Genomic DNA, 27,115 nt, shown 5'->3' on the forward strand with positions numbered 1-27,115 from the left:
ACATAATGTTAGTCAACATTGTTATTAATATAGTGTGGTAGACATCAATGCCTTTGGAAAACGGGGACTCTTTCAGGTCTCCACCTACTAGATTGTGTCAGTATTAGGTAGCATCAGGTAAGGATGGTGATGGAACACTTAACTCATCCCCAGATGAAAGTGACTGACTGCATTTAGCCACCAGAATAGAGAAAGAGGCATTGGTGAGACTGATCCAGTATTGTTTGGTGCCAACTATACAAGCTGGCTCAGGAAACTCCAAAGATTTTCATTTGGCCCTACTCACAGCATGTCATTAGGGCCATACAGATGCCAACTCCCAAAAGCTGCTCAGAATTCCCCCTTGTCTCAGTGGTGTCTTCCCTCCATGGAAACTGGAGGCCCACTGGTAATGACAGTAACCCTGCTGCCAGCATCCAATAAATCCCTCATATTCCAGTAAGGTAAGAGTGGGGATGCTTTAGGGGATACTCAGGACACTTTGGGCTTGGGTGGGGCTGAAAGGTTTATTGAAGTACAGTCCTGCTAGCATGCCCATAGGCTGACATCAATATGTGTCTCCCTATCAACAACATGTTTCAGGAGCCACACTCAAAATTCCTTGTCTTCACTCCACTTCTAGAGTGTTCCTGAATGCAAAGGAATATTCTTCTTGGAGCCAGTTGCTGTTGCTGTTTGCCATTAATCCTCGGGCTTTAATATAGAACATGTTTCCTGTCAATTTGAAAGCCTTATCTAAGGCAGAACTTGATGAGAAGCTACAATGGTAGTAGAGATAGATTTGTCATCTGATAAAGCCAGTATTTGTACTAGCCCAGAGTCAGCTCTCCCGGAAAGGGTATAAGAGGAGGGCCTAATGCAGTAATCTCACAGGATGTTATATTTCAACAAATTTCTAACACTATCTGGAATGGACTGGAATGGTGTTCTTTGGACTGATGTGAGTAGAAAGTATAAACTGCATCTTCTCCCACTCCCTCCCCACTCTCTTTCTGTAATTCCATCCCAAGCTGCACTCCTTCCATATACATATCCCATCTACCACTATTTTCCATTATGCTGGTGCCAACACTTTTATTCTCATATATAGGATGGTATTCCACTCAAAATACATTTGAAAGCAGAAAGTCTTCAGTCTTCTGCAGGAATATGTATCCTCAGAGCCAGAGTCCCTCATGTTGTCACCTGCCAGTTTCATTCTTACTGAGAGCACTTGAGATCCCCCACTTTCTGATGGTATGTTGGATAGTCCATCTTTGTCCAGTGCATTTCTGGAGGATGAGGATATGGGAACCCGAGGAAAGCTTACTGACCTCTAAGCACCGATTAGTGTCCCTGTTGGTGATCGATGCTCCCTAGATAAGAGGAGACAAGAAGCAATATCACTGAAAAAGCCCAGTCTTCATGTGCTGGCATCTCCAACCCTTGTTTTTTCATATCCATAGTCACTACTATTGCTAGAGCTGTGCTTTATAAGAAACTCTCACATTCTCTAAGATGTTACCTCAGAGGAGATTCAAAGGAAAGGAAGACAAATCCCCCAGTGGATTCACTATGAGTCTCAACTGGGTCACAAACTTCTAGTGCATAGATATTCCAAAGGGGTGGAGGAGAGAGGTAAAGGGCCGACTTCAGATTATAACATTAATCATGCTGACTTCAGATAATAACATTAGTCCATCCTGATTCTGAATCTTCAGGTGAGCAGCCTCTCTGATTCTGCCCCAGTCTCAACATTCTACCTATAATCCTCTGAGAGAAGCTGAAAAGACACTTCTTGAAGATGACCTGATCATTCACATAGCTTAGTCAGTCAGCAAACCTTTATTAAGTGCTTATTATGTGCTATGCTAAGCACTGGGGATATAACAAAAGGCAAAATAAAAGTTCCTTCTCTCAAAGAGCAGATAGTCTACTGAGAAATTCAACATGTAAATAGCTAGATAATGCAAGATGTAGAGAGAGGAGATGAAGGGAATCTCAGAGGGGAAGTCACGAATTGTTTGGAACTAAGGGGGACTATAGGGAACTAAGAAAAGACTGCTGCAGAACATAGGTTTTGAACTTAGTCTCTAAGAAAACCAAAGAAATTAAGAGACAGAGGTGAGGGAGGAGAACATTTTGTAACGATTGGAGTGACGCCACCTGCTGGAGAGTTACTGTAGGAAAGCTCCGCCATGAGGAGAGGGCCTCTGAGGGCAAGCCATGCGGCTTTTCCTTGGCATCAGGAAGTGATGTTTGCTCGTGAGTACTGTCTATCAAAGCTACTAGCCAATTAGCTTGGAGCTGCGTGTGCGAGTGGATGGGATGTTACAGTTTCACAGGAGGCTTGTGGGATGAAGGAGGTATAGTTCTCACTCTTTCATCAGGACTCTCATGGAGAGTGGAGCAGAAATGTGGGCTTCCTGAGATAGATAGCTGAATCTAGGCCTCTTTCTCTCTCTCTTCACCAAATTCTTATTCTCCTTAATAAATGCTTAAAAGTCTAACCCTTGCTAAAGCTTATAATTTATTGGCGACCACTCATTAGATATTTTAGACAGACTAGCTAGAATTTTAGCCCCTTACAATTTCAAGTGTGAGGAACAGTCAGAGCAAAGACATGGAGATGAGAAATAGATGAAATGTTATGTGGGAGGAAGTGTTAATAGGCAAGGGTAGTTGGATCATAGAATGCCTGGAGAGGGTTGAAGTTGAAAAGATTGGAAAGGTAGGAAGAGTTCAAACTGTGAAAGGCTTTAAGTGTCAAATGGGGGAGGGGGGAAGGGAATAAACATTTCCATAGCTTTACTATGCAACAGGCACTAGGCTAAATGTTTCACAGATACTACCTCATCTAACTCTCACAGCAACTCCTGTGAGATAGGTGTTGTTATTATCCCCATTTTACAGTTGAGGAAACTGAGGCAAAATGAGGGTGACATGCTCTGGGTCACAGGAGGTGAGGCTGGATTTGAACTCAGATCTTATTGACTCCAAGTCAGTACTATCCACTGCACCAGGGAGGAATATATATGGATATTGGATATAATAGGAACTCACTGGAGCCCATTGAGAAAAGGAGTAACATGCTCAGACCTACACTTTAGAAAAATCACCTTGACAGCTGAGTTTGGAAATGTGTTGGCATGAGGAGAGACTTGAGGCATGGAGATTTGTTAGAGTGCAATAGTACGGGAGAGAGGTGGTAAGGGAATGAACTAATGCTGCGGCTGTGTGAATAGAGAGAGAAGGACCTGTTGAAAAAGGTAGAAACCATAAAATTTGACAACCCTTGACAAGTCACTTAATTTCATGGAACCTTAGCTGCTACATCTGTAGAATGAAGGTGTTAACCTTTGTTGTTCCGTTGTTTTTTAGTCATATCCAACTCTGCATAACCCCATTGGGGTTTTCTTGGAAAAGATACTGTATGTATATAAGTGTATATAGCTGTGTATGTGTGTATACGTATATTTGTATGTGTGTATATATCTAGATAGATAGATAGATAGATAGATAGATAGATAGATAGATAGATAGATAGATAGATAGATAGATAGATAGATAGATAGATAGATAGAGTGGATGGATGGATGGATGGATGGATGGATGGATGGATGGATGGATGGATGGATGGATGGATGGATGGATGGATGGATGGATGGATGGATGGATGGATGGATGGATGGATGGAGGTGCAGATGCAGATGTGGATGCGTATATATGTCAGGGACCCTTGAGGATGCTGTTTAAGCAAGGCTTGCACAACCCCTTAAGGGCCCCTCAACATTTCACATAAAATTGTGCTTAAGCAAGGCTTGCATAACATGCACTCCAGACATCCTGGCCCCTTCCTCTTTGTTATTTTTACATTCCTACTCCTTGTACATCCTGTTTCCCAAACCCCTGCCCCACTTGAGCAAACATCATTGTCCTAGAATGGCCATGTATGCAGTATCGCTTACATAACCCTCTAGTATATAAGTAACCTGTGTACTCTCAATAAATTTCCTTCTTTGCCATAAGCAAGGAATGCTCTTCTGACCCCAGCTTTGACTCTCTCTTTGTTTCTGTGTCTTCCTGTAGCAGCTTCGGGTTCTGAACTTTCATAGCTGGCCTCTGAGGGAGGCCGCCGTTCACATATATAGAGGCAGATATAGATATGTATGATATAGATATGAACGTGGATATGGATATGATATAGAGATGATGAGATAAGAGATAGATAGAGATAGAGATAGAGATGAGAGAAAGATAGAGATAGAGATAGAGAGAAAGATAGAGATAGAGATAGAGATAGAGATAGAGATAGAGATAGAGATAGAGATAGAGATAGAGATAGAGATAGAGATAGAGATAGAGATAGAGATAGAGATAGAGATAGAGATGAGAGAAAGATAGAGTGGGACCAGGTTGTGCAATGCTTTAAGAACTCAGTAGAAGAATCAATATTTTATCCTAGAGACAACCACTCAAGTTGATTAACTATAGAAGTTACACATTCAGTTCTGCAATTAAGAGAAATTATATTGGCATTTATATGGTGAATTAGACCATAATATGTAGAGACTTGAGGTGTGAAGATCAATTAGTGAGATGTTTCAATAGTCCAGGTGAATTGTGATGAGGGCCTAAAGTAAGATGATTATTGTTTGAATAGAGAGGATGGTACAGAGGAGAGATGCTGTGAAGACTGAGATGTTAAGATTTGGCAGCTAATTGTCTATGTGGGATGATGGAGTATGAGGAATGGAAAATAAGGCAGGAGTTATGAAGTGTTAAGGGCTAAAATTCTAGCTAGTCTGTCTAAAATATCTAATGAGTGGTCGCCAATAAATTATAAGCTTTAGCAAGAGTTAGGCTTTTAAGCATTTATTAAGGAGAATAAGAATTTGGTAAAGAGAGAGAGAAAGGCCTAGATTCCTATCTATTAAAGGGAGAGCACATTTCTAGCTCCTTTCTCCACCAGAGTCCCCAGGAAAGAGTGCTAGACCGAGCGCTAGTCTCTTCCTTCTTCCTCCCACTACCCAACGTCACTTCCTGATGCCAAAGAAAAGACTCCTGGTCTTGCCCTCAAAGACCTTTGCTTCATGGGTGGAACTCTTCTACAGTAAGTCTCCAGCAGGTGGCGTCATTCCAATCGTTACAGAAGCCAGGAGACTGGAAAACTGATGAACTTTCAACAGAAATATCAAGGTTAGGAAGAAGGGAGGGTTTGAGGGGAAAGATAATGTTCAATTTTTTTTTTTTTTTTAGTGAGGCAATTGGGGTTAAGTGACTTGCCCAGGGTCACACAGCTAGTAAGTGTTAAGTGTCTCAGGCCGGATTTGAACTCAGGTATTCCTGACTCCAGGGCCAGTGCTCTATCCACTGCGCCACCTAGCTGCCCCAATAATGTTCAATTTTGAATATGTTGAACTTAAGATATTGAGGAGACATCCCTTCTGAGATGTCCAACAGACAGACAGTGATGTGGGACTGAAGAATGAATAGATCTGTGAGTCATCTATACAGAGATGATAATTAAACTTACAGGAAATGATGAGGAAGTATTGATAGAAAAGGGTTCTTTGTCAAATGCAGCAGATAGGTCCACATTAGGAAGGCGTGTCCCCTTACAAAGGTAAAAGGGTCCTCACCTGAAAAACAGGAATTGATGAGGTGGAGAAGGTTTGGGGAAAGAAGAAAAGCTTTTGAATAGCTTCTGTATGGAGTGAGCTAGGGAATAAATTAGGGAGAAATAAAAAGTTTGTCTCTGCAGTGCGGAGTTGTCCAATCAAAGTTAGAAAGCATAAAGGAAGTTGATCCAATCAGCATAGTTGATTGACTTCCTCCATCTCTGTTTAGCCATGCAGACAGAGAAAACAGATCCTTAGAGCAATCCAGGTTTGGGGTTTGGCAATGGGTGACTAGCAATAATCCAGGAGGGCAAGAGGTTCAAGAATATAGGACAGTATGAATTTGAATTGGTTCACTTTTGGGTCAAGACTGGGGGAAATATAGGAATGTAAAGTCAGAATAGAGAAGAATGTGAAATCACCCATAAAAAAATGGTTTAGGAGGGGTGAAGTATAGGGAGAGAGGATAGAGAGGATGGAGAAATGTCAGAGGTTTTGTTCAAAGAACTGTTCAAAGTATGGGAACACTTGTGACTAATGGTGAGATCTAGGATGTGATCATCCCTATGTGTATTTGAGATGGAGTATAAGAGCAAGTCATAGGATTTAGGGAGATTGAGGAATTGTGGAGTTAGGAAATTTCAAAGAGCATCAATATATGTTGGAATCCTTTAGTATAAGGTCAGGAGTTGGAGAAGAGGGGAAGATAGTGAGCCAACAGCTGAAATACTTGAGAAAGGAGCACTAAATAGTGTACAATTTACTTGTTGGATTAAATTGATCTATACTTAGGCAATTGGGGTAGCTAGATGGCACAGTGGATAGAGCACCAGGCCTGGAATCAGGCAGACTCATCTTCCTGAGTTCAAATCTGGCCTCAGACACTCACTACCTGTGTGATCTTGGGCAAGTCACTTAACCCTGTTTGCTTCAGTTTCCTCATCTGTAAAATGAGCTGGAGAAGGAAATGACAAACCACGCCAGTATCTTTGCCAAGAAAACCCCAAATAGGGTCATGAAGAATCAGACATGACTGAAAAAATGACTGAACATAGGCAATTAAGTTTTTACACCAAAAAGCAGAGCTTTTATAGTTATACCCATCAAATTTCTCCTCCTTGGTTTGGCCTAGAACTTTAGTCTGTCAGAATTCTTCCTTTGAAATGTCTTCAAAATGCATTCCTTGTAAGTGGAAAGAACAATCAGACACACACAACCAAAAGTGAATGTTGCAAAATTATAAAATTAAGCATAAAGCAAAAGAAGAAATATTAGAGGACACTGCCAACCCATTCCTTTGCAAATGTGCACAAGTATTGCATGTGTTTTCAGAATTTTTAAATTTATTAATTCATTATGTTATTGTTTTCCTCTTCTTTTTCTTTTTTTCCTCTTTAAAAATACTATTTCTTATATGAGATGGCTCTCTGGGAGTAAAGGTATATAGAAAACTATAGGAAAACTATTTCTTAAACTATAGAAAACTTTGACAATATTAAAAAATCAATAAAATCTTATTTTTTAAAAAATACATCCCTACTACTATCTCTCTATTCAAACTCCTTATCCTCTCATGACTGGATTACTTAAACAACTTCATAACTATTTCCACATACATACTGTACTCTACCCCCATTATTTCTTCTTTCCAATCCAAGCTACACATACTTGATTATTCTCTCTAAAACCTGAATTTCATCATGTCACTCAAAAGTGCTTTAAACCCATCCATATTTTATGTCCTACATATCAAATTTAAACTTCTTGTCCAGGTATGCAAATAAGACAATACTTTAATTACCTGCTTAAAATCCCAATAAATGTACAGCCTTTTCACTGTTGCTTCATTGCATGACACTAATTTTGGCTTCCATCCTTTTCCAGGGTCTGCCAGGCATTGATCATTTGAATACATTTCTGCATATAGTTGTCCAACATACAGTTCTCCAGTCAAGTGGTAGTATACAAACTGAAAAGAAACAGAGGATAGATCCATATGCCCTTCAATAGAAAGCGCCCAATCTGGACAAAGACCACAGAGTAAAGAATACTCTTATGGAACTACAATACATTTGCCTACTCTATCTTGAGCTCTTCTCAAAGTCTACCTTATACCATTAAGTCCCAGCTGATCCTCCAGAAAAGAGGAAACCTGTGAGAGGGGTCTGGGTCTTCCTACTACACCAGAGTCCAACAGTTCTAAAAAATTCCTTAAACTAAACATGCTGAAATGGAGAATACAGAGACCAGAGTGTGAGGTCCTACCTACATGACTTGAACTTTGATAACCCTATCTGTGCCCTTTCAATCTCTCTGATGACCTTCTGTTCACACTCAGATTCTTGCTTTCTCACTTCTCTAGGCCTGTATGCTGCTCTAGACAGAATGGACTTGATGACTTCACCTTGCCACCTTTTAGGGAAGGCAAGAAGTGAACTGGTCAAATATAGGCAGTCAGAGGAAGAAGGAGAAATAGGAGTGAGAAGTGTAGGAAAATCAACAGGATGAGAAGAAAAGATTTGGATCAATTTCTAGATACCTAAGTGGCAACAATTGCAATGAAATAGAGAACATTAACTGTAGCTAATGTTGAATGTTGGTACTTATATTGATTGGAGAAAGAGGCTAGGAGTCTGAAGAGAGAAATGGCCAAGCTACTGGCCCAATTGGATACCCCAGTTTCAACTTTATTCCCCTATATCTTCTTATCTTACTGACATGGAGTCATTGCCATTAACTCTCATTTTACATTTCACTGTACCATGACAAAATCATTCTGTCATGGCCATTTCCCAGGAGAATCTGGAGAAGGGCTTTATTCATTGTAAAATCCCTGAGGGCAGGGACTGTCTCACTTTTATATTTATATTCCCAGTACCTAGCCCAGGGCCTGGCTCATTCATAGATAGATAGATAGATAGATAGATAGATAGATAGATAGATAGATAGATAGATAGATAGATAGATAGATAGATAGATGACAGAGATAGGGAGATAGATAGATAGATGTAGATTGTAGAGCTATAGATATGGATATAGGTATGGGTATGGGTATGGGTATGGATAGGGATAGAGATAGAGATAGAGATATGACTTATTGATTAATTTATTTCCTTCACCCTGAATGTTCCCCCAAAACCAAAGTCCAGATCTTCTGAACTCCAATGAAGCCCAGTAACACTACAAGGGGCTGAGCCATAATAGGTGGTGAGATACCCATCTATGAAGAATACCTGTTTTCTCAACCCATTGCAATTATACATGACTGGGGTGTTTCCTTTGATGTCTCCCTGGTCCATGCAGATCATTTCATTCACAGAATTCTTCATCTGTAGGAATAAAAATGCCACTCCTGGTGAGTATAGACAGAAGAGAGAAGTCTGTAATATCTGTCAGCTAAAAATAAGAAAAGATGTAAGGACCAAGAAATTATTTTCTAGTTATTGAGAAAGAAACAAGGAGGTAACAGAGTGGTGCTGATGTGGTGCTTACATATCTTGGGAACATTGACCTGTCCCCTGCACCAGCCCTTCAAGGCATTCTTGGGAAGATACATCTACTTAAAGACATATGATTGGCATTTCTTAAATGAATAGCCTGGCTAGTTGAGATAGTGAAAAGAAAAAACTGGGGTTTAGGGTAAAAACAGGAGGTAAAATGCATGGGCATGATATTCTAATGAAAGAAAGAAAATCCTGGTTATGAGGGTGATGAAAATTGAGGAGAAACTTGAGAGAAAAAAAGATCAAGAAAAGAAAGTAAATGACAGAGGATGCTAGGAAGAAAGAGTAGTGGGGACCTTGTGTACTCACAGCTCCATAGCCAACAATGTTCTCAAGTGGTATCAGATTTGGATAAACATTTGTGAGGTACCAGCCAAAACTTTTACACTTCAGTTTCTTGTGGAGTTCTATCCTGGAAGACACATCTCCAAAATCTATTCCATGATTCTGCAAAGAAACAATGTTTCAAGGACCTACTTGTGCCTTCAGATATATGTAACCTCTTGATCACTGTCAGGATTAATAGTCATTCCTGAGGGCAAATGAGATGGAGATGGGTGGGGCAACCTTCACATTCTGGAATTTTCCTAGAAAGAGAGGAGTGGCAGTAGCTTGAGCCCTAGAAATGTATGTCAACTCCCTTGGCATTATGAATATTTGCCACTTTGTAGAGCTTTATGTTGGCCATAAAACTTCATGTCTCTCAACTTATGAAAAAGACCTTTTTTACAGGTCACTCCATAGAAGTTGGTCAGGATTTCATTCAAGATTAAATAAGATTAGGGGCAGCTAGGTGGTGCAGTGGATAAAGCACCGATTCAGGAGGACCTGAGTTCAAATCTGACCTCAGACACTTGACACTTACTAGCTATGTGATCCTAGGGAAGTCACTTAACCCTCATTGCCCAGCAAAACAAAACAAAAATTAAATAAGATTAGAGTTCAGATTGATCATGTTTTAAAAAGGCAACTGGTTTATCCTGGATTCTACATTCACGATTAATAAATTTTGTTTTTCCTTTTAAACCTCTTCCTTGGGGACAGCTAGGTGGTGCAGTGGATAAAGCACAAGTCCTGGATTCAGGAGGACCTGAGTTCAAATCCAGCCTCAGACACTTGACACTTACTAGCTCTGTGACCCTGGGCAAGACACTTAACCCTCATTGCCCTGCAAAAAAACAAAAACAAATAAACAAATACAAAACAAAAATAAAAACAAAAACCCTCTTCCTCTCTTGCTCCTTTCATCTTCTGGTACTGACCAAGAACTAAATCCTCCCAGACAATACAGAATCTTTGGCCTTCCTTTCCAGTAAAGGTTATATTTTCTTTCATACGTAGCAACTCACTGATTTTAGTCAGTAAGGGAAAACAGAATATTCTTCACTCCTTGTTGCCACTTCTGGACTCTGTCTATTGCCACCACTTAGCAAGCCCTTTTATCACTGAATCCAGATCTTGGTGGCCATTATCAACAGACCTCCAGAAAATGCTCCTCCTTTCTCAATGAGTTCTGTGCCTATTTTACATAGTTTTTCTCTCTACCCCAAGTCCTGCTCTCATACTAGGAGATGTCAATATACAGATCGATGTTCACTCAAATTTTTTTATTTATTTTATTTTTAATTTACAGAATAAAACAAGCATTTCCATAGCATAGTATAATAAAAAAAGATAATTGCACATGAAACTGAAAATCTATTATGTACAACTTGCTATTCTTCAATCAGCTTATTACCGATACATCCACTCCACCTCTGTTACACAACATACTTTTATACTTGCTAGCACCCACACATTCCATTTCCATGTTTAAGAACTCCAGTATGGGTACAGCTAGGTGGCACAGTGGATAGAGCACTGGCCCTAGATTCAGGAGGACCTAAGTTCAGATCCAGCCTCAGACACTTGACACCAGCTATGTGACCTTGGGCAAGTCACTTAGCCCCAATTGCCTCACCAAAAAACCAAACAAACAAAAGAACTCCAGTATGTATAATCTTTTATCACTACATCTCTCCCTGTACTTTACTACTCTTAATCCTGTTCTTCATTTTATCCATGACCTCCAATCCTTCCATCCCTCAGCACTTTCCCAAACTATCACCCTTACTCAAACTGTATGCTTCTCTTTTCCTAATCTCTATTTGGTGAACCATTTCACCTACCCTATCTACCCTATCCTCTGATTCAAATCCCATCCCATTCCCTTGTTCTGTTGTCTTGCCAACACCCAAATTTGGATGATTCTCACCATATGTTTCCTTTTCCTGTTCATGTGCTACTGAATGGAGTTGGGAAAATGACATGAAATTGTTGACTGGGCCCACTACAAATTTGTGTTATCTAATCTCACTAATTGCAAATCAATCCTTCTGATTCTCTGTTATCTATTCCCTATACCACAACAACTATTCCAATTATTTGTTTCATACTGCACATCTCCCATAGCACCCCACCTCTCTCTTTCTCAGCTGAAGGGGTTTTTTTTTGTTTTGTTTTTTTTAATTTGGGTTTGTTTTTTTTTTTTTTTTGCAGGGCAATGGGGGTTAAGTGACTTGCCCAGAGTCACACAGCTAGTAAGTGTTAAGTGTCTGAAGCCGGATTTGAACTCAGGTACTCCTGAATCCAAGGCCAGTGTCTTATCCACTGTGCCACCTAGCTGCCCCTCAGCTGAAGGTTTTACTTCATATTCACACAAAAAAACAAAAAGCCTAAAGTTTAACTGAGAACTTTCTCTTTTCTCCTTATCTTTACCAGCTATCTTTTAGATGTCTTCCTCCACTAACTCCTCTTTCACTCCTGTATCACACAAAGAGATGAGCCTTCACCTTGCAAAGCCAGTCCCAACCTCAACATACATGCTTAGTCTCAACCCTTCCCAAATTCTTCAGCAGATTGCCCCCATAATCATACCCATTCTCTCCCTAATATTCGATCTTTCTCTACATACTAGTTCCTTCCCTGACGTTGTTTATACACACAGATGTTCAGTTGGCTAGTATTTTTGCATGCTTCCGTTTTACTCTTTGAATATGAGTGTTTTCTCTCTCTCTCTCCCTGTCTCTTTCACCAGCCTGTCTACTTGCTATAATGAAGCTGCCATCCTCTCTCCTCATGGCATCAGCCTGGGACTCTCAGAATGATGCAATGTCTCAGAATCAGCAATATTCCTTCATTGCAAATGATAAGAAGAGAAGGAGAAAATGGAAGAAAAAAAAAAGCCTTGTATAACCAGCAAATTGTACCTGGTAGTAGGAGAAAGGATTTGTAAATAAGTAGCATTTTCCATCACTTGTTTCTTCTTCCTTCACAGTCCTCTACCAATGCTAACACCCTCAGAAAAAAACATCCTCTTTTTTAACATCTTGATTCTCTGTGCTTATTCTAAAAATCTATTTGAGAGCAGAAGAGTTTTTGATGCAGAGAAATTGGACCCTATATGTAATTCAAGTGTAATTTGGACAATGGAAATAAATTTAGGATCCACAATATAATTTTTAGATCATTACATTGATGCTTAAGGTTGATAACCTAAGGTTATAGGTACTTTTTTTGGGGGGGAGGGGGGCAATGGGGGTTAAGTGACTTGCCCAGGGTCACACAGCTAGTAAGTGTTAAGTGTCTGAGGCCAGATTTAAACTCAGGTCCTCCTGAATCCAGGGCCTGTGCTTTATCCACTGCACCACCTAGCTCCTGCTGTTATAGGTACTTTTAGAAGGCTGCTTCCTTTCTTGTTTAAAAAGGTAATAAGAAAACTTAATTCATTGTTTTTTGCTGGATGTTTTTTTTTTGTCTTTACCTTTTCGTTTTCCCTTATAAAATAGTAGATATTATTTTGATACATCATGTCATTGTTAAGAGGCATCATGGCAGCTAGGTGACTTAGTGGATAGAGCGCTGGCCCTGAAGTTGGGAGGATTCAAATGTGACCTCAAACACTTACTATCTATGTGATCCTGGGTAAGTCACTTAACCCCAATTGCCTTAAACATCTGGGGCCATTTCCAGTCATGCTGATAATATATCTTGCCACTGGACCCAAAAGGCTCTGGAGGAGAGAATGAGGCTGGTGACTTTGGACAGCCCTTCCTCACTTAAATCTAATTCATTGCAAGTCATGACATCTGTCATGGTCCTCTTCGAGAATGAAGGACAAACAACAACAACAAAGTTAGCCAATTCTACCCCATCTTTTAAAAAAAGCCCTCCCCAAATCCGATCATCCCTGATAGCTATGATCCTATATCTCCCATCCCTAGTCAGCTAACTCCTAGAAAGAAGCCATCTATACTTATTGTCTCCACTTGCTTTCCTCTCACTTTCTTTTTTAATAGAATTTTGTTTTTCCCAGTATATGTAAAGACAACTTTTAACCTTCATTTTTACAAAATTTTGAATTCCAAAATTTTCTCCCTCCCTGCTCTCCCCTCTTCATAAAATGGCAAGTAATTTGATATAGGTTATAGATGTTTCTACTCACTTTTTTCCAAACTCTCAGAAATCTGGCTTTTGACTTTACATATCAACTGAAACTGCTTCCTCCAAAGTTACCAATGAGCCCTTACTTGCCAGTCTAATGGCCTTTTTCACAGTCTCTCTCCTCCTTGACACCTCTGAAGCATGTAACACTGTTCACTACCTTCTCCTTCTGCATATTCTTTCCTCTCTAATGTTGGTGGTTGTTGTTGTCATTTTTACAAATACATTTCCCTTCTGGTTCTTCTCTTAACAATTTGGTCTTTCTCAATTTCCTTTACTGGATCTTCACAATTTCATATTAAACATTCCACATGAGGTATTAGATGTTCCATAAGCATCTCAAACTCAACGTGTCCAAAAGAGAACTCATTATCTTTCTCCCAGAATCCATCCCTCTCCTGAACTTCCTTATTGCTGTCAAGGGCACCATCCTCTAGGTTCCCCAGACTTGGGATTTCAGTGTCATCCTCAACTCCTCACCCCCACTCTCACTCAGCCCCACAAATCCAATTCATTGTCAGATCTTTCTTCACAACATTTCCCTGATCTTTCCCCTTCTCTGAACTCACATTGCTGCACCCTAGTTTAGGCTCTTATCACTTGGACTACTGAAATAATCTAATAATTGGCCTGCCTGCCTCAAGTCTCTCTGCACTGCAATCCATGCTTAATACAATATTTTTTCCTAAAACACAGATATGAATATATCACACTCATGCACACACACACACACACACACACACACACACACCCCTCCAATGGCTGCCCATTATCTCAAGGATCAAATATCGACTTCCATATTCAGTTCAAATTCTACTTTCTATGGGAGGTCTTTCCTAGTTCCCTCTCCACCCCAGCTGCTAGTGACCTTCCCTCTAAGCTTACCTCCTATGCACTCTACATTGCATATTTGACTTTTTTATGTGCATGTCATCTCCTCTGTTAGAATGTAAGCTTCTTAAACACAAGGACTATTTTTATTTGTATCCCCTATGCTTAGCATAGTGCCCAGTTTATCTTTACCTTCACTTATAACAAGTGTTTAATAAATGCTTTTGGATGGATGGATGGAATGATACTATTTTATGGTCAAGTTGATTCAATTTTCTTGGATATCATAAAGGGGTAAGAGAGCAAAGCATGACTGTGGAGCCCAGAGATTCAGCATGGAATTTCCAGGCTATGTGTAAACTAGGTCAGATTCTTAGCTAAGTTTTTGGTTTTTCCTCGTTAGCAAGCACACATCAAGTAGTCAGCCAGAAGAGCCTAAGCAGCTGTTCATTATGTAAATTACCATCTCTGTGCCTATTGATTGGGAAATGGCTAAAGAAACTGTGGTACATGAATGTGATGATATATCACGGTGCTATCACAAATGACAAACAGGATGCATACATAAAAAGCATGAAATGATTCAGAATAAAGTAAGCAGAACCAATAAAACAATGTAAATTGAAAGAATAACCACACATAAAAAGGGAATCTTGCAAAATTATGAAGAACAAGTATAGCTCAAAAGAAGAGATGTAAGAAGATATTCCCACCCCTTTGCAGAGGAGGGATGTCCAAAAGGGTTGTTCAATTGCACATCTTATCAGATTTATGCTGACTTGTTCCTATTTTGTCATTTAAAAATTTGGCTGTTATATGGGATGGCTCTTTGGGAGAGGGAAGGAATGGATGGTGGAGAAAACTATTTTTAAAAAGACATTCATTAAAAAAAACTAATTTTTTAAACTGGCCATCACAATGTATCCTATTGCTAAGCTTAAATCAATCAGTAATTGCTTATAAAGCTTAATATCATTAGTTATATAATTAAATTCATTCCATCTTCTCACAGGTGAATTTCTGGGTGTGACCATTCTTGAAAAATTGGATCACTACAAAGTAGGATTTCTAACCATGGCGGGGGTGGGGGGGGATATATTTTTTAACAATTTTAATACAATTTATTTCCTTTGTCATTCTATGTATTTTATGATTTTAAAAACATTATTCTAAGAAGTCCACAGGCTTCAGAAGATTGACAAAGGGGCTTACTAGCTGTGTGACCTTGGGCAAGTCACTTAATCCACATTGGCCCCCCCAAAAAAAAGATTGTCAAAGGGGACTGTGAAACATGAAAAAATTAAGAAAGCCCCCCTCCACCTACTATAGATAGAGAAAAGAAGAGTCTTCCTATGGAGAAGAGTATACTGCTTTCCCATTGTGCCAATGGGAACTGAATAAATGATATTTAAACAATATGCTAGCAACTAGGTAGTGCAGTAGAGAGTGCTAGGCCTGGTGTCAGGAAAACTCATCTTCCTGAGTTCAAATCTGGCCTCAAACACTTACTAGCTGTGTGACCCTGGGCATGTCATTTAACCCTGCTTGCTTCAGTTTCCTCATCTGTAAAATGAGGAAATGGCAAACCACTCCAATATCTTTGCCAAGAAAATCTCAAATGAGGGCACAAAGACTCAGACATGACTGAAATGACTGAACAACAAAAAATAATATGCTAATTACAATACATTGTGAATATCTTGGGCTGCATAAGGGATTTTGAATAAGGAGCAAAATCCACTTTAAGCTGAATGCCTTAACATATATTCCTTAAAAATGATAATTAATGACAGAATTTCCAGCTATTTACTGCAATTTCTAGCTCTCTTCTCAATTTCAATTTTCCCCCTACCAGTTCCATTCCAAATTCTTCTTTTTATCAAGGGATTTTTTTACTTCATGGTGCTCTGAATAGCATGAATGGACCTTAGAGAAGGCAGGGTAACCCATTTTAGATGGCTGATACACACACTTCTGAATATGAGCAGTAGCCAACAGCAGTTTGCTTCAAGTGCAAATACAGATGCTAGGCAGCTGTTGTTTCTGGACAGTATAATTCTTGAACTGAACTAGCCATTCTCATATACAGGTGACTAGATATAATAGCAACCAGCAGAATACATTCCATGAGTACATATTCTCAGAACACTAAAATTTTACCTCCTCCATGATATCAGCCGTGAAAAGAGAGGGCTTCCTTAATAGCCCTAGGAATGGCCCAGGATTTGCACCTTGTCACACATAAGTGTGAAATCCCTTGTTCTATGAGCTGGCTCTCTGGGTGGGGGAGTATCCCTCATAACTCTTTATGTCTTTCCATTCTCCCTCCCCCTCTGCTTTTCCCTGCTTATTTTGAATTTCACTACAAACCTCCAGTGGCAGATTCCAAGCTAAATAGACCATGTACTTGTACTTGTCCATCCAGATTTCAGCCACACGAAGAGCATTGCGTTTCATGAGGGGTGAAATCATCAGGGAATAGGGTTTGTGGGCTCGTTGAAGGTGAGCAATCCGAGAACATGGTAAGATCTCAATTTTCCCTCCACACTGCCATACCTGCATGCAAAAAAGAACCACGTATCCATGTTACAGCTGGTATATTGCCAAATACATTGTCCCAAACAAGGCTACATTTAAGTAGCACTTAGTTTTAAATGTCAGTTTTCATTCAAGTTCCACCTTTAAACCTTCTCTTGTGCCATCCTACAAATCTCTTCCCCATCTTTCCCAAGCTCATGAAATCCCATTTCTTGCAGGAAACTTTTCCTCACTGATCAGAGAAGAGTCTCTGTTGATCCCTTCCAGGACCAGGTAAAATACAAAAAAGTACATGTTATCCCATGAATTACTCAAGAAAGTATCTAAGAGGTGATGGAGAAGTGGCTCTGTACTATCTTACACAAATGATCATTCTTCTTGCCTTTCCTTGAAGGTATGCCTTTATGCTTGACCTATAGACTAATCACATCCATGTGTGACCTCCTGCCAATACAGTTATCCCTTCCACTTTATGACTTTGCCCATCACAGTTTTCAACATATCACAGTGGTGGCATAAGAATTTAGGAGGAGTTTTGCAGAAGCCCCAGACAATACATGAAGGCCAGCTGATGACACAAAAAGTTTAGAAATTCAGAATGCATAAAATATATGTATAGTATTATATAATATCAAGATATTTTATCTTTCAATGCTATAAATACCCCATAAAAGGCAAACAAAAAATTCAAACTTCTCCGATAAGAAGGGAGGGCCAAAACACTTTACACAGATTTTTCAGATTGCAGGGTAACCACTCCCCTAACCCCCATGATGTGAAAGGTTTAACTGTAATACTGATTTTTACCTGACCCACACCTTTTCATCCTGTGCAGTTCTTACCTATTTTTCCCCATAAATTCTGGTCTAGGGAGTGATATCATAATGTACTGGCAATGTAAGATACATACATGCCTGTTCCTGTTTCCTGTTGTTTGTCCTTCCTTCATGAAGAGGACCATGGCATCAGGGTGATGTCATGACTTGCAGTGAATTGGATTTAAGTGAGGAAGAGCTGTGCAAGGTCACCAACCTCACTCTCTCCTCCAGAGCCTTTTGGGTTCAATGGCAAGATATACATCATGACGACTGGACACGAACCCAGATGTTTAAGGCAATTGGGGTTAAGAGACTTGCCCTAGGGTCACACAGCTAGTAAGTGTCTGAGGTGAGATCCTCCCAACTCCATCCACTGCACCACCTAACTGCCTCACACACACGCCAAGGTGTTGTGTGAGATGATTATGAGGGGCACTAGCAATGCTTATCCTTTTGAACATATGCTAATGTATTGGCACACACACATACATGTCACTAGGGAAATATACATATACTCTGTAGGAACTCTTCTGAACCATTAAGTTCTGGAACAAGGGAACAGAGTGTTCAAGGAAAGGAGGAAGAAAAGTTTTCTCGTCATTCATGAATTCATGTCAAATTGAAATTGAAATTGAAGTAGGGAAACCATCAGACTGTATAGATATGACCTAAATAACATCTCTTATGAATACGAAGTGGAGTTTATGAATAGATTTAAGGAATTAGATCTGGCAGATAGAATGCCTGAAGAACTATGGACAGAGGTTCACAATATTGTACAGGAAGCAGCAACAATCATCCCAAAGGAAAAGGAAAACAAGAAAACAAAATGGGTCTGTAATGAGGCTTTACAAATAGATGAGGAAAGGAGACAAGCAAAAGGGAAAGGGGAAAGGGAAAGAAATAACCTATTGAAAGCACAATTCCAGAGAACAGCAAGGAAAGATAAGGTTCTCTTAAGCAAAGAAATAGAAGAAAATAATAGAATGGGAAATATGAGATCTCTTCAAAAAAATTGGAGATATCAAGGGAAATTTTCATACAAAAATGGGCATGATAAAAGACCAGTATGGTAAGGACTCAACAGAAGTCAAAGAGATTAAGCAAAGGTGACAAGAATATCCTTTGAGCCAACCATACTACTAGGTCTGTATCCCAAAGAGATCATTAAAAAGGGGAAAGGATCCACATGTACAAAAATATTTCTAGCAGCTATGTGGTGGCAAAAAATTAGAAATTGAGGGGATGCCCATTAATTGGGGAATGTTGGAATAAGTTATGGTATATGAATGTAATAGAATATATTGTGCTATAAGAAATGATGAGCCGGTAGATTTCAGAAAATCCTCAAAAGACTTAAATGGAATGATGCTGAGTGAAGTGAGCAGAACCAGGAGAACATTGTACACAGTAACAGCAACATGGTTTGATGATCAGTTGTGATAGACAGCTCTTCTCAGAAATATAATGATCCAAGACAATTCCAAAGGACTCATGATAAAAAATATTCTCCACATCCAGAAAAGGAACTGTGGTATCTGAATGAAGATTGAACCATACTATTTTTACTTTTTTTGTTGGTTTATTTTTTTTGTTCTAAATCTTCTTTCAGAACATGACTAATGTGGAACAATGTTTAATGGGATTATACATATATAGCCTATATCAGATTGCTTTCTGTCTTGGGGAGGGGGAAGGAATGGGAGGGAGAAAAATTTGGAACTCAAAATCTTATAAGAATGAATGTTTAAAACTGGAAAAATAAAATACTATTAAAATTTTAAAAGAAAAGGTGGCAAGAATACACAGAAGAACAATACAAGAAAGATCTTGACATCACTGATAACCACAATGGTGTGGTTACTAATCTAGAACTAGAAATCATGGAGAATTAAGTCAAGTAAGCCTTTGGAAGTATTGCTAACAATAAGGCTAGTGAAGGTGTTGGAATTCCAGCAGAACTATTTAAAGTCACAAAAAATGATGCTGTTAAAGTGTTGCACTCAATATACCAGCAAATTGGGAAAACTCAACAGTGGCCACTGGATTGGAAAAGATCAGTTTATGTTCTAATCCTAAAGGACAATGCTAAAGAACATCCAAACTATCAAACAATAGCACTTATTTCATACATCAGCAAGATTATATGTAAGATTCTGAAAGCTAAACTTCAGCACTATGAACTGAGAATTTCCCAAAGTGAAGGCTGGTTTTCAGAGGCAGAGAGATTAGAGACCAAATTGCCAACATTTGCTGCATTATGGAGAAAGTAAGGGAGTTCCAGAAAAACATCTACTTCTGTTTCATTAACTACATTAAAGCCTATGACTGTATAGATGACAACAAAATGTGGCAATTCCTCAAAGATATGGGAATTGACCAGATCATCTCACTTGTTTCCTAAAGAAACCTGTATGTGGACCAAAAACCAACACTTAGAACCAGAAATGTAACAAGTTATTGGTTAAAGATTTGAAAAGGAGTACAGCAAAGGTGTATATTGTCACCTTACTTATTTCACTTATACGCAAAATTCATCATGCAAAATGTCAGACTGAATGAATCAAAAGCCAAAATTAAGGTTGCCAGGAGAAATATCAACAATCTCAGCTATGCAAATGATACCAGTCTGATGGCAGAAAGTAAAGAGAAATTAAAAAGCCTCTTGATGAGGGTGAAAGAGGTGAGTGCAAAAGCTGGCTTGAAGCTTCACAACAAAAAAACAGATCTTGGCAATTGGTCTATCACTTCTTGACAAATAGAGGGAGAAGAACTGGAAGCAGTATCAGATTTTACATTCTTGGGCTCAAAGATCACTACAGACAACAACTTCAGTCATGAAATTAAAAGATGCTTGGTGGTCTGACAATAAGGAATTTGTCCTTTCTAGTTCTAGAAAAAGAAGTAAAGCCCAGTAATTCTAAACTCCATTTCCAAACTGTCTCACATTCATTTCCACACTTGATGTTCACTTAACATCTCCAGGCCATTCTTATTTTTCTCATCTTTAAAATGAGAATGTTGGTGGTGCAGTGGATAAAGCACTGGCCCTGGATTCAGCAGAACCTGAGTTCAAATCCAGCCTCAGGCGCTTGACACTCATTGCCCTTCAAAAGATATTAAAATAAAAATAAGAAATAAAATAAAATGATAGTTTTGGACTAGATGAAATCCAATGTCCCTTTCACATCTCAACCTATGATACTTTGATCCTAAATTCAATTAAACAAACATTTAAGTGCCTACATTATACAAGATACTGGGTTACTAGTGACCAATTGGTATAATTTATAGAAACAAATAAAATTAAAAAATGCAAACGGGAAAATAAAAAACCATAAAGGAAAAGTATAATGAGAGGGACAAAGACTTGGAGAGCCCAAACTTAAATACCATAAAATAATAACCATCAAAATTATCTAATAATTAAAAACAGAAAAATATACCAATGAAACAGATTACCTATAACTTCAACCAAATACATATTATAGAATAGTATTTGAGAAAATTAAATCACAGTTTGATCCCTGTCAAACTGGAATTACAACAGAAACCAAAAGAACAGTAGAAATATACCCTTAGGCTCATTTCTACATTTTCTCCTCCATAGAACAGCATCCCAGTATCCAGGAACCCAATCTTCTCCAAGAACAATCTGTTTGCAGCAAAGATACCCATGATGGCAGGACTCCTGCATGAACACATAATTGAAGAGTCACTAGCTTCTCTGCTAAGGAGTGGGAAGGTCAGAGTTTACATGTGAGGTGTGGGAAACAAGGCTAGGTTGGAAGGAGGTCAGGAAAATCTGACTAGAAAACCCATACTTTTGAGACCTTTAAAAAACACAATAGAACAGTTTAGGGTTAGTCCTGCCCAAGGTCAGTGAGTTGGACTAAAAGTGATCTTTTTTTTTTTTTTTTTTTTGCTGGGCAATTGGGGTTAAGTGACTTGCCCAGGATCACACAGCTAGTAAGTGTTAAGTGTCTGAGGCTGGATTTGAATTCAGGTCCTCTTGAATCCAGGGCTGGTGCTCTATCCACTACGCCACCTAGCTGCCCTGACTATAAGTGATCTTGAAGGCTTGCATAACTGGAGGAGCATTGATGGTTCACTGTATACATTCATCTCAAAGGATGGACACTCATGTGAAGAAAAGGAAAATCCAAAGCCAAACTTAGCATTTCTGCCTCCCAGAGAACACTTTCCTTTTGCAAACTCTCCAGACTTACTTTATTGGTGCAGTGTCATCTTTCAGGTTGATTGATGGATAGTCATAACGGCCATACAGTCTCCAGTTAAACCCAATGGACATCAATGGATACTCATCCACTTCCAAGGTGTCAAAAAGAATGTTGTCAATAATGGGTGACACAATCACAGTGTGGTCTTTCTGGATCCGAGCTAAGATGGGTTCTGCCCTAGGACAATATGTGAGAGTCAGTTTATTCTCTGGTGGGAAGTGTCATTGAAGTACAGTAAAGAGTATTAGAGATATCCTAAGTTCACATCTATGTACTTTCTCCTCCCATGCAGTTTTGGGTAGTGAGCCAGGATATCCAGGAAGCCAATACACTGGGGTGACTTGGGAACCTCTGAGTTCCCTAGAGCAAGAGTTTAAATCAGGACCAAAAAGTGCCTGAAGATCCCTCTCCCACAACATTGGAGATTCCCATCAAGCTCAGGATGAATTCTAAATCCCAAGTGTGACACATCTTCCTTGTTGGCTATCACTGCTCATATCTTAATTATCAACTACCAGATAGCTATCTTCTAGACATTTTACTTGAGATAAAGTGCAAGTGATTTATCCTTCTCCAATTCAGACTTAGAAAAAAACAAGAGATTTTGGAAAAGCACTTAGTCAGGAGAAGTGAATAGAATGTTGGACTTATAGTCAGGAAGAAACAGGTTCAAATCCCACTTTGCATACTTACTACCTGTGTGACCCTGGGTGAATAACTTATTCTCTCAACTTTAGTTTCCTCATTTGTAAAATGAGAGGATTGGGATCACTGACTTCTAAGGTCCCTTCCAACTCTATAATAATCTTATATGGATGGATTGAAGAGGTGGCTTGCTACTGTTAATTTCTATTGCTGGATATCCTTGATACAAACCTGATTTATCCCTTTTAAAAACTGCAGAAGCACTGGCCCTGGGGTCAGGAGTACCTGAGTTCAAATCCGGCCTCAGACACTTAACACTTCCTAGCTGTGTGACCCTGGGCAAGTCACTTAATCCCAATTGCCTCACTTAAAAAAAAAAACTGCAGAAGACATAATGTCTCCAACTCTCAAGGGGTGCTGAAGTTGCATGTAAGAGGACTAATAGGGAAGAAAGTATTAATATGTTGCCCTACTAGCCCCCAAAATATGAGTAAGACTTAAGGACACACAGTTATTCCCACTCTCTCTCAACTCTCACGTCACTAGTTCTATTCTCTCTTCATTGAGGGCAAAATAGCCACAGCAATCTTCTGCTGTTCCCTTTAATCCTTCCCTGGTACCTGTATGGGAGACCCAGCTTAAATTATTTATTGATAATCTAACTCCATTATCTTTTCAAGAATACTGGTATTTTTGTCTTTATATATTGAAATTATATTTTTATAGAAGTCATTTTTGGTCATTTGTTGTCAGCTAGAAATAAAACCATATAATATCAAGTCCTTATTAAATAGTTTTCTCCTTTTCTTGGGAAATATTATCTGGTTGTTTTTTTGGTGTATTCAGGAGGTTTGGCCACACAAAGGTCCTACCATTCATTGCTTAATAATATGAGTTATTAGTTGGGGGTAGGGGAGTTGTTCTTTATTCAAGCAGTGTTCTTAATTCAAGTGTGCTTACAAGACAAGCCCAGGGGTTGTAAGCCACTCATGCAGAAAGTTTCAGTTTCATACAGGGAAAGGATAAGGAATATCACCTCCATTTTTATAGAAATTTAATGCCGCATTCCATCTCTACCCTATCCCACAATTGAAGAAAACACCTAATGACTCCTCTTTCCCATATGGACAAACTCACAGCATCTTACCACTCAATATTCACTTCAGTATGAGCATCCAAGAAAACCACTACATCTGCTGTGGCAGCTTGACTCCCAGAGAGGCGAGCAGAGGCTACCCCTTTCCTCTCAGTGTGGCGGATTAGTGTCAGCAGCCCAGGGTACTTGAGGTTGTAGAGTTGGATCTGTCTGTCTAGATCTGCCTTTAGGTCCCCTGTCAATCAAGCACAAATCTTACAGAGTTTCTAGGTGCAATAATATTAATTCTAGTGAAGGATTTTCATGCAACCATGACGCTTTCATCTACCATGCAACCATGTATATGCAATCTACATAGCGCAAGCTAGGCTAACACTCATGATATCAAGCCACTAAATAACAATTTCTACTGTTAAACTACCCCTTCTAAGCCAAGAAAAAGGTAGTTCAATCCTGACAATTCTATACTCATTTATGTGTGTCTGACTCCACCCCCCCTTCTTTTAAGTTGATTTAGTTAGGTGGGTCTGAATAATGCTACCCTCTTCCCTACCCAAGTCCACTCCCTCAACTCCTACCTTGTAATGAGTGAAAAGGCCCTTATTCATTCTTATTTCAGAAGGAAGTGGTCAAATCCTTGGGCCCCACAATGGTTTTAGCTTGGGAGTAACTTGAGATGTTATTCCTAACAGCTAAAGATATAGAATCTCCCCATTTCAAGTGGCTATGACCTTTGAATGATTTCTGATCTATGAAAGGAGTCAATAAGAGACTCACTGGGACTGAAGATTATTCATGGAATTTATTAGTGGAGGAACTAAAACAACAGTGATTAGTTATAAGCCACTTTTGAGAAATTTGCATTTTTGGAGGCAGCTAGATGGGACAGTAGATAGTGATTTGGATTTGGAATAAGGAAAACTTGAGTTCGAAATCCTGCCTTGGCTACTTACTAGATCTATGACCTTGGCAAGTCATTTAACCTCTCTTAGCTTTACTCATTTGTAAAATGGGTGTAATTGTAGCATCTATCTCACAGAGCTGTTGTGAGGATGAAATGAGATAATATAGGAAACATCTTGGGGGCAGCTAGGTGGTTCAGTGGATTCAGGAGGACCTAAGTTCAAATCCAGCCTCAGACACTTGACACATACTAGTTGTGTGACCCTGGGCAAGTCACTTAACCTCCATTGACCCAGAAAAAAAAACATCTTGCAAATTTTAAAGCTCTATATAAATCCAAGCTTTTATTTTTTTTAATTTATTAGGAGTAGTGACTGAAGCCCTCTCCTGGATCACTACTTTGTCATAGTGGAAGAGCTTTAATAGCTCAATGAAACTATGGGCTATGCCATATAGGGTCACTGAAGATGGACAGGTTATGTTGGAAAGTCCTGACAAAAGGTGATCCATTGGAGATGGAAATGGAAAACCACTGCAGTATCTTTGCCGAGAAAACCCCATGGACAGTATTAAAATGCTAAAAGATATGACATTGGAAGATGAGTTCCTCAAGTTTGAAGATGTCCAACATGTTACCAGGGAAGAGCAGAGGACAACTACAAATAGCTCCAGAAAGAATGAAGCAGCTGGCCCAAAGCTGAAAGGAAGTTCAGCTGTGGATGTGTCTAGTGAGTAAAGAAAAGTCTGCTACTCTAAAGATCAATATTGCATAGGAAACTAGAATGTGAGACCTATGAACCAAGGTAAGCTGGATGTGGTCTAACAGGAAATGGAGAGATTAAACATCAACATCTTGTGTGTTAGTGATCTGAAATGGATGAAAATGAATGAATTTAATTCAGGTAATCATTACATATACTACTGTGGACAAGAATCTGTTCAAAGAAATGGAATAGTGGCAGCTAGGTGACACAGTGGATAAAGCACCAGCCCTGGAGTCAGGAGGACCTGAGTTCAAATCTGGTCTCAGATACTTGACACTTACTAGCTGTGTGACCCTGGGCAAGTCACTTAATCCCAATTGTCTCACCAAAAATAAATAAATAAAAAGAAAGGAAAGGAAAGGAGAGGAGAGGAGAGGAAAGGACAGGAGAGGAGGGGAGAGAAGAGGAGAGAAGGAAAGAGAAGCGAAGAGAAGCGAAGAGAAGCGAAGAGAAGCGAAGAGAAGCGAAGAGAAGAGAAGAGAAGAGAAGAGAAGAGAAGAGAAGAGAAGAGAAGAGAAGAGAAGAGAAGAGAAGAGAAGAGAAGAGAAGAGAAGAGAAGAGAAGAGAAATGGAACAGCCCTCATGGTCAGTAAAAGAATGAGAAAAGTCATACTGGGAAGCAATTTCAAAATGACAGAATGATCTCTGTTAAAATCTAAGGCAAACCACTCAACATCACAGTCTATGCTCCAACCACTGATGCTGAAGAGGCCAAAGTAGATCAGTTCTACGAAGACCTACAATATCTTCTAGAAATAACACCAAAAGAAGATGCCATATTAATCACAAGGAATCAGAATTCTCAAGCAGGCATCAAAATATAAGTAAAATAACAAACCAGTTTGGTCTTGGGGTACAGAATGAAGCAGGGTAGAGACTAATAAAGTTTTGTCAAGATAACTTGCTGGTCATAGCCAACACTCATTTTCAACCCAAAAAGTGACTCTACACATGGATATTACCAAATGTTCAATACCAAAATCAGACTGATTATATACTTTGCAGCCAAAGGTATAGACGCTCTCTACAGTCAGAATAAGACAGCAAGTTGACTGTGGCACAGATCATGAATTTCTAATGACAAAATTCAGACAAATTGAAGAAAGTAAAGAAACTATCAGATTTTATATGACCTAAATAACATCCCTTATGAATATGGAGTGGAATCAACTAATAGCTTTAACGGATTAGGTAGATAGAAGTGCCTGAAGAACGATGGACAGAGGTTCGCAATATCATGCAGGAGGCAGTAACAAAAAACATCCCCCCAAAAAAAGAACAGCAGGAAAGCAAATAACTGTCTGATAAAGCTTTACAGAAAGCTGAGAAAAAAAGAAAAGCAAAAAGGAAAGAAAGAAGAGAAAGATATGTCCAACATAACATGGAATTCCAGAGAGTAGAGAGGAGAGCTAAGAAAGTTTTCTTAAATGAGCAATGCAAAGAAATAGAAGAAAACAATAGAATGAGAAAGACATGCAATCTCTTCAGAAATATTAGAGAAATCAAAAAATGGGCATAGTAAAAGGCAAGAATGGTAGGGACTTAACAGAAGTATAAGAGATTAAGAAAAGGTGGGAAAAAATATACAGAACTATGTGAGAAAGATCTTAACATCATTCTAGGTCAGGCCACCACACCACTGTGGTTATCAGGTTGCTGGGAGAAATATAAAAAAATCTCAAATATACAGACAA

At 39.1% G+C, this 27,115-nt stretch overlaps 1 protein-coding gene across 1 annotated transcript in view; it reads right to left on the reverse strand.

Moving 5' to 3' along the window:
- Positions 1–802: 802 nt before the first annotated feature.
- Positions 803–27,115, reverse strand: part of LOC122727649 (probable polypeptide N-acetylgalactosaminyltransferase 8) — a 29,858-nt gene continuing 3,545 nt past the window's right edge. Inside the window, exons 3-10 of the mRNA XM_043965321.1 lie at positions 23,806–23,989; positions 22,002–22,190; positions 21,349–21,463; positions 16,787–16,972; positions 9,413–9,550; positions 8,834–8,929; positions 7,402–7,569; positions 803–1,355 (exon numbers count right to left, since the gene is read on the reverse strand). Coding sequence (XP_043821256.1) covers positions 1,182–1,355; positions 7,402–7,569; positions 8,834–8,929; positions 9,413–9,550; positions 16,787–16,972; positions 21,349–21,463; positions 22,002–22,190; positions 23,806–23,989 — 1,250 coding nt within the window. The 3' untranslated portion in view covers positions 803–1,181. The remainder of the gene's footprint in view (positions 1,356–7,401; positions 7,570–8,833; positions 8,930–9,412; positions 9,551–16,786; positions 16,973–21,348; positions 21,464–22,001; positions 22,191–23,805; positions 23,990–27,115) is intronic.

This window comes from Dromiciops gliroides, chromosome 5, assembly GCF_019393635.1.
Source record: "Dromiciops gliroides isolate mDroGli1 chromosome 5, mDroGli1.pri, whole genome shotgun sequence".
NCBI lineage: Eukaryota > Metazoa > Chordata > Mammalia > Microbiotheria > Microbiotheriidae > Dromiciops > Dromiciops gliroides.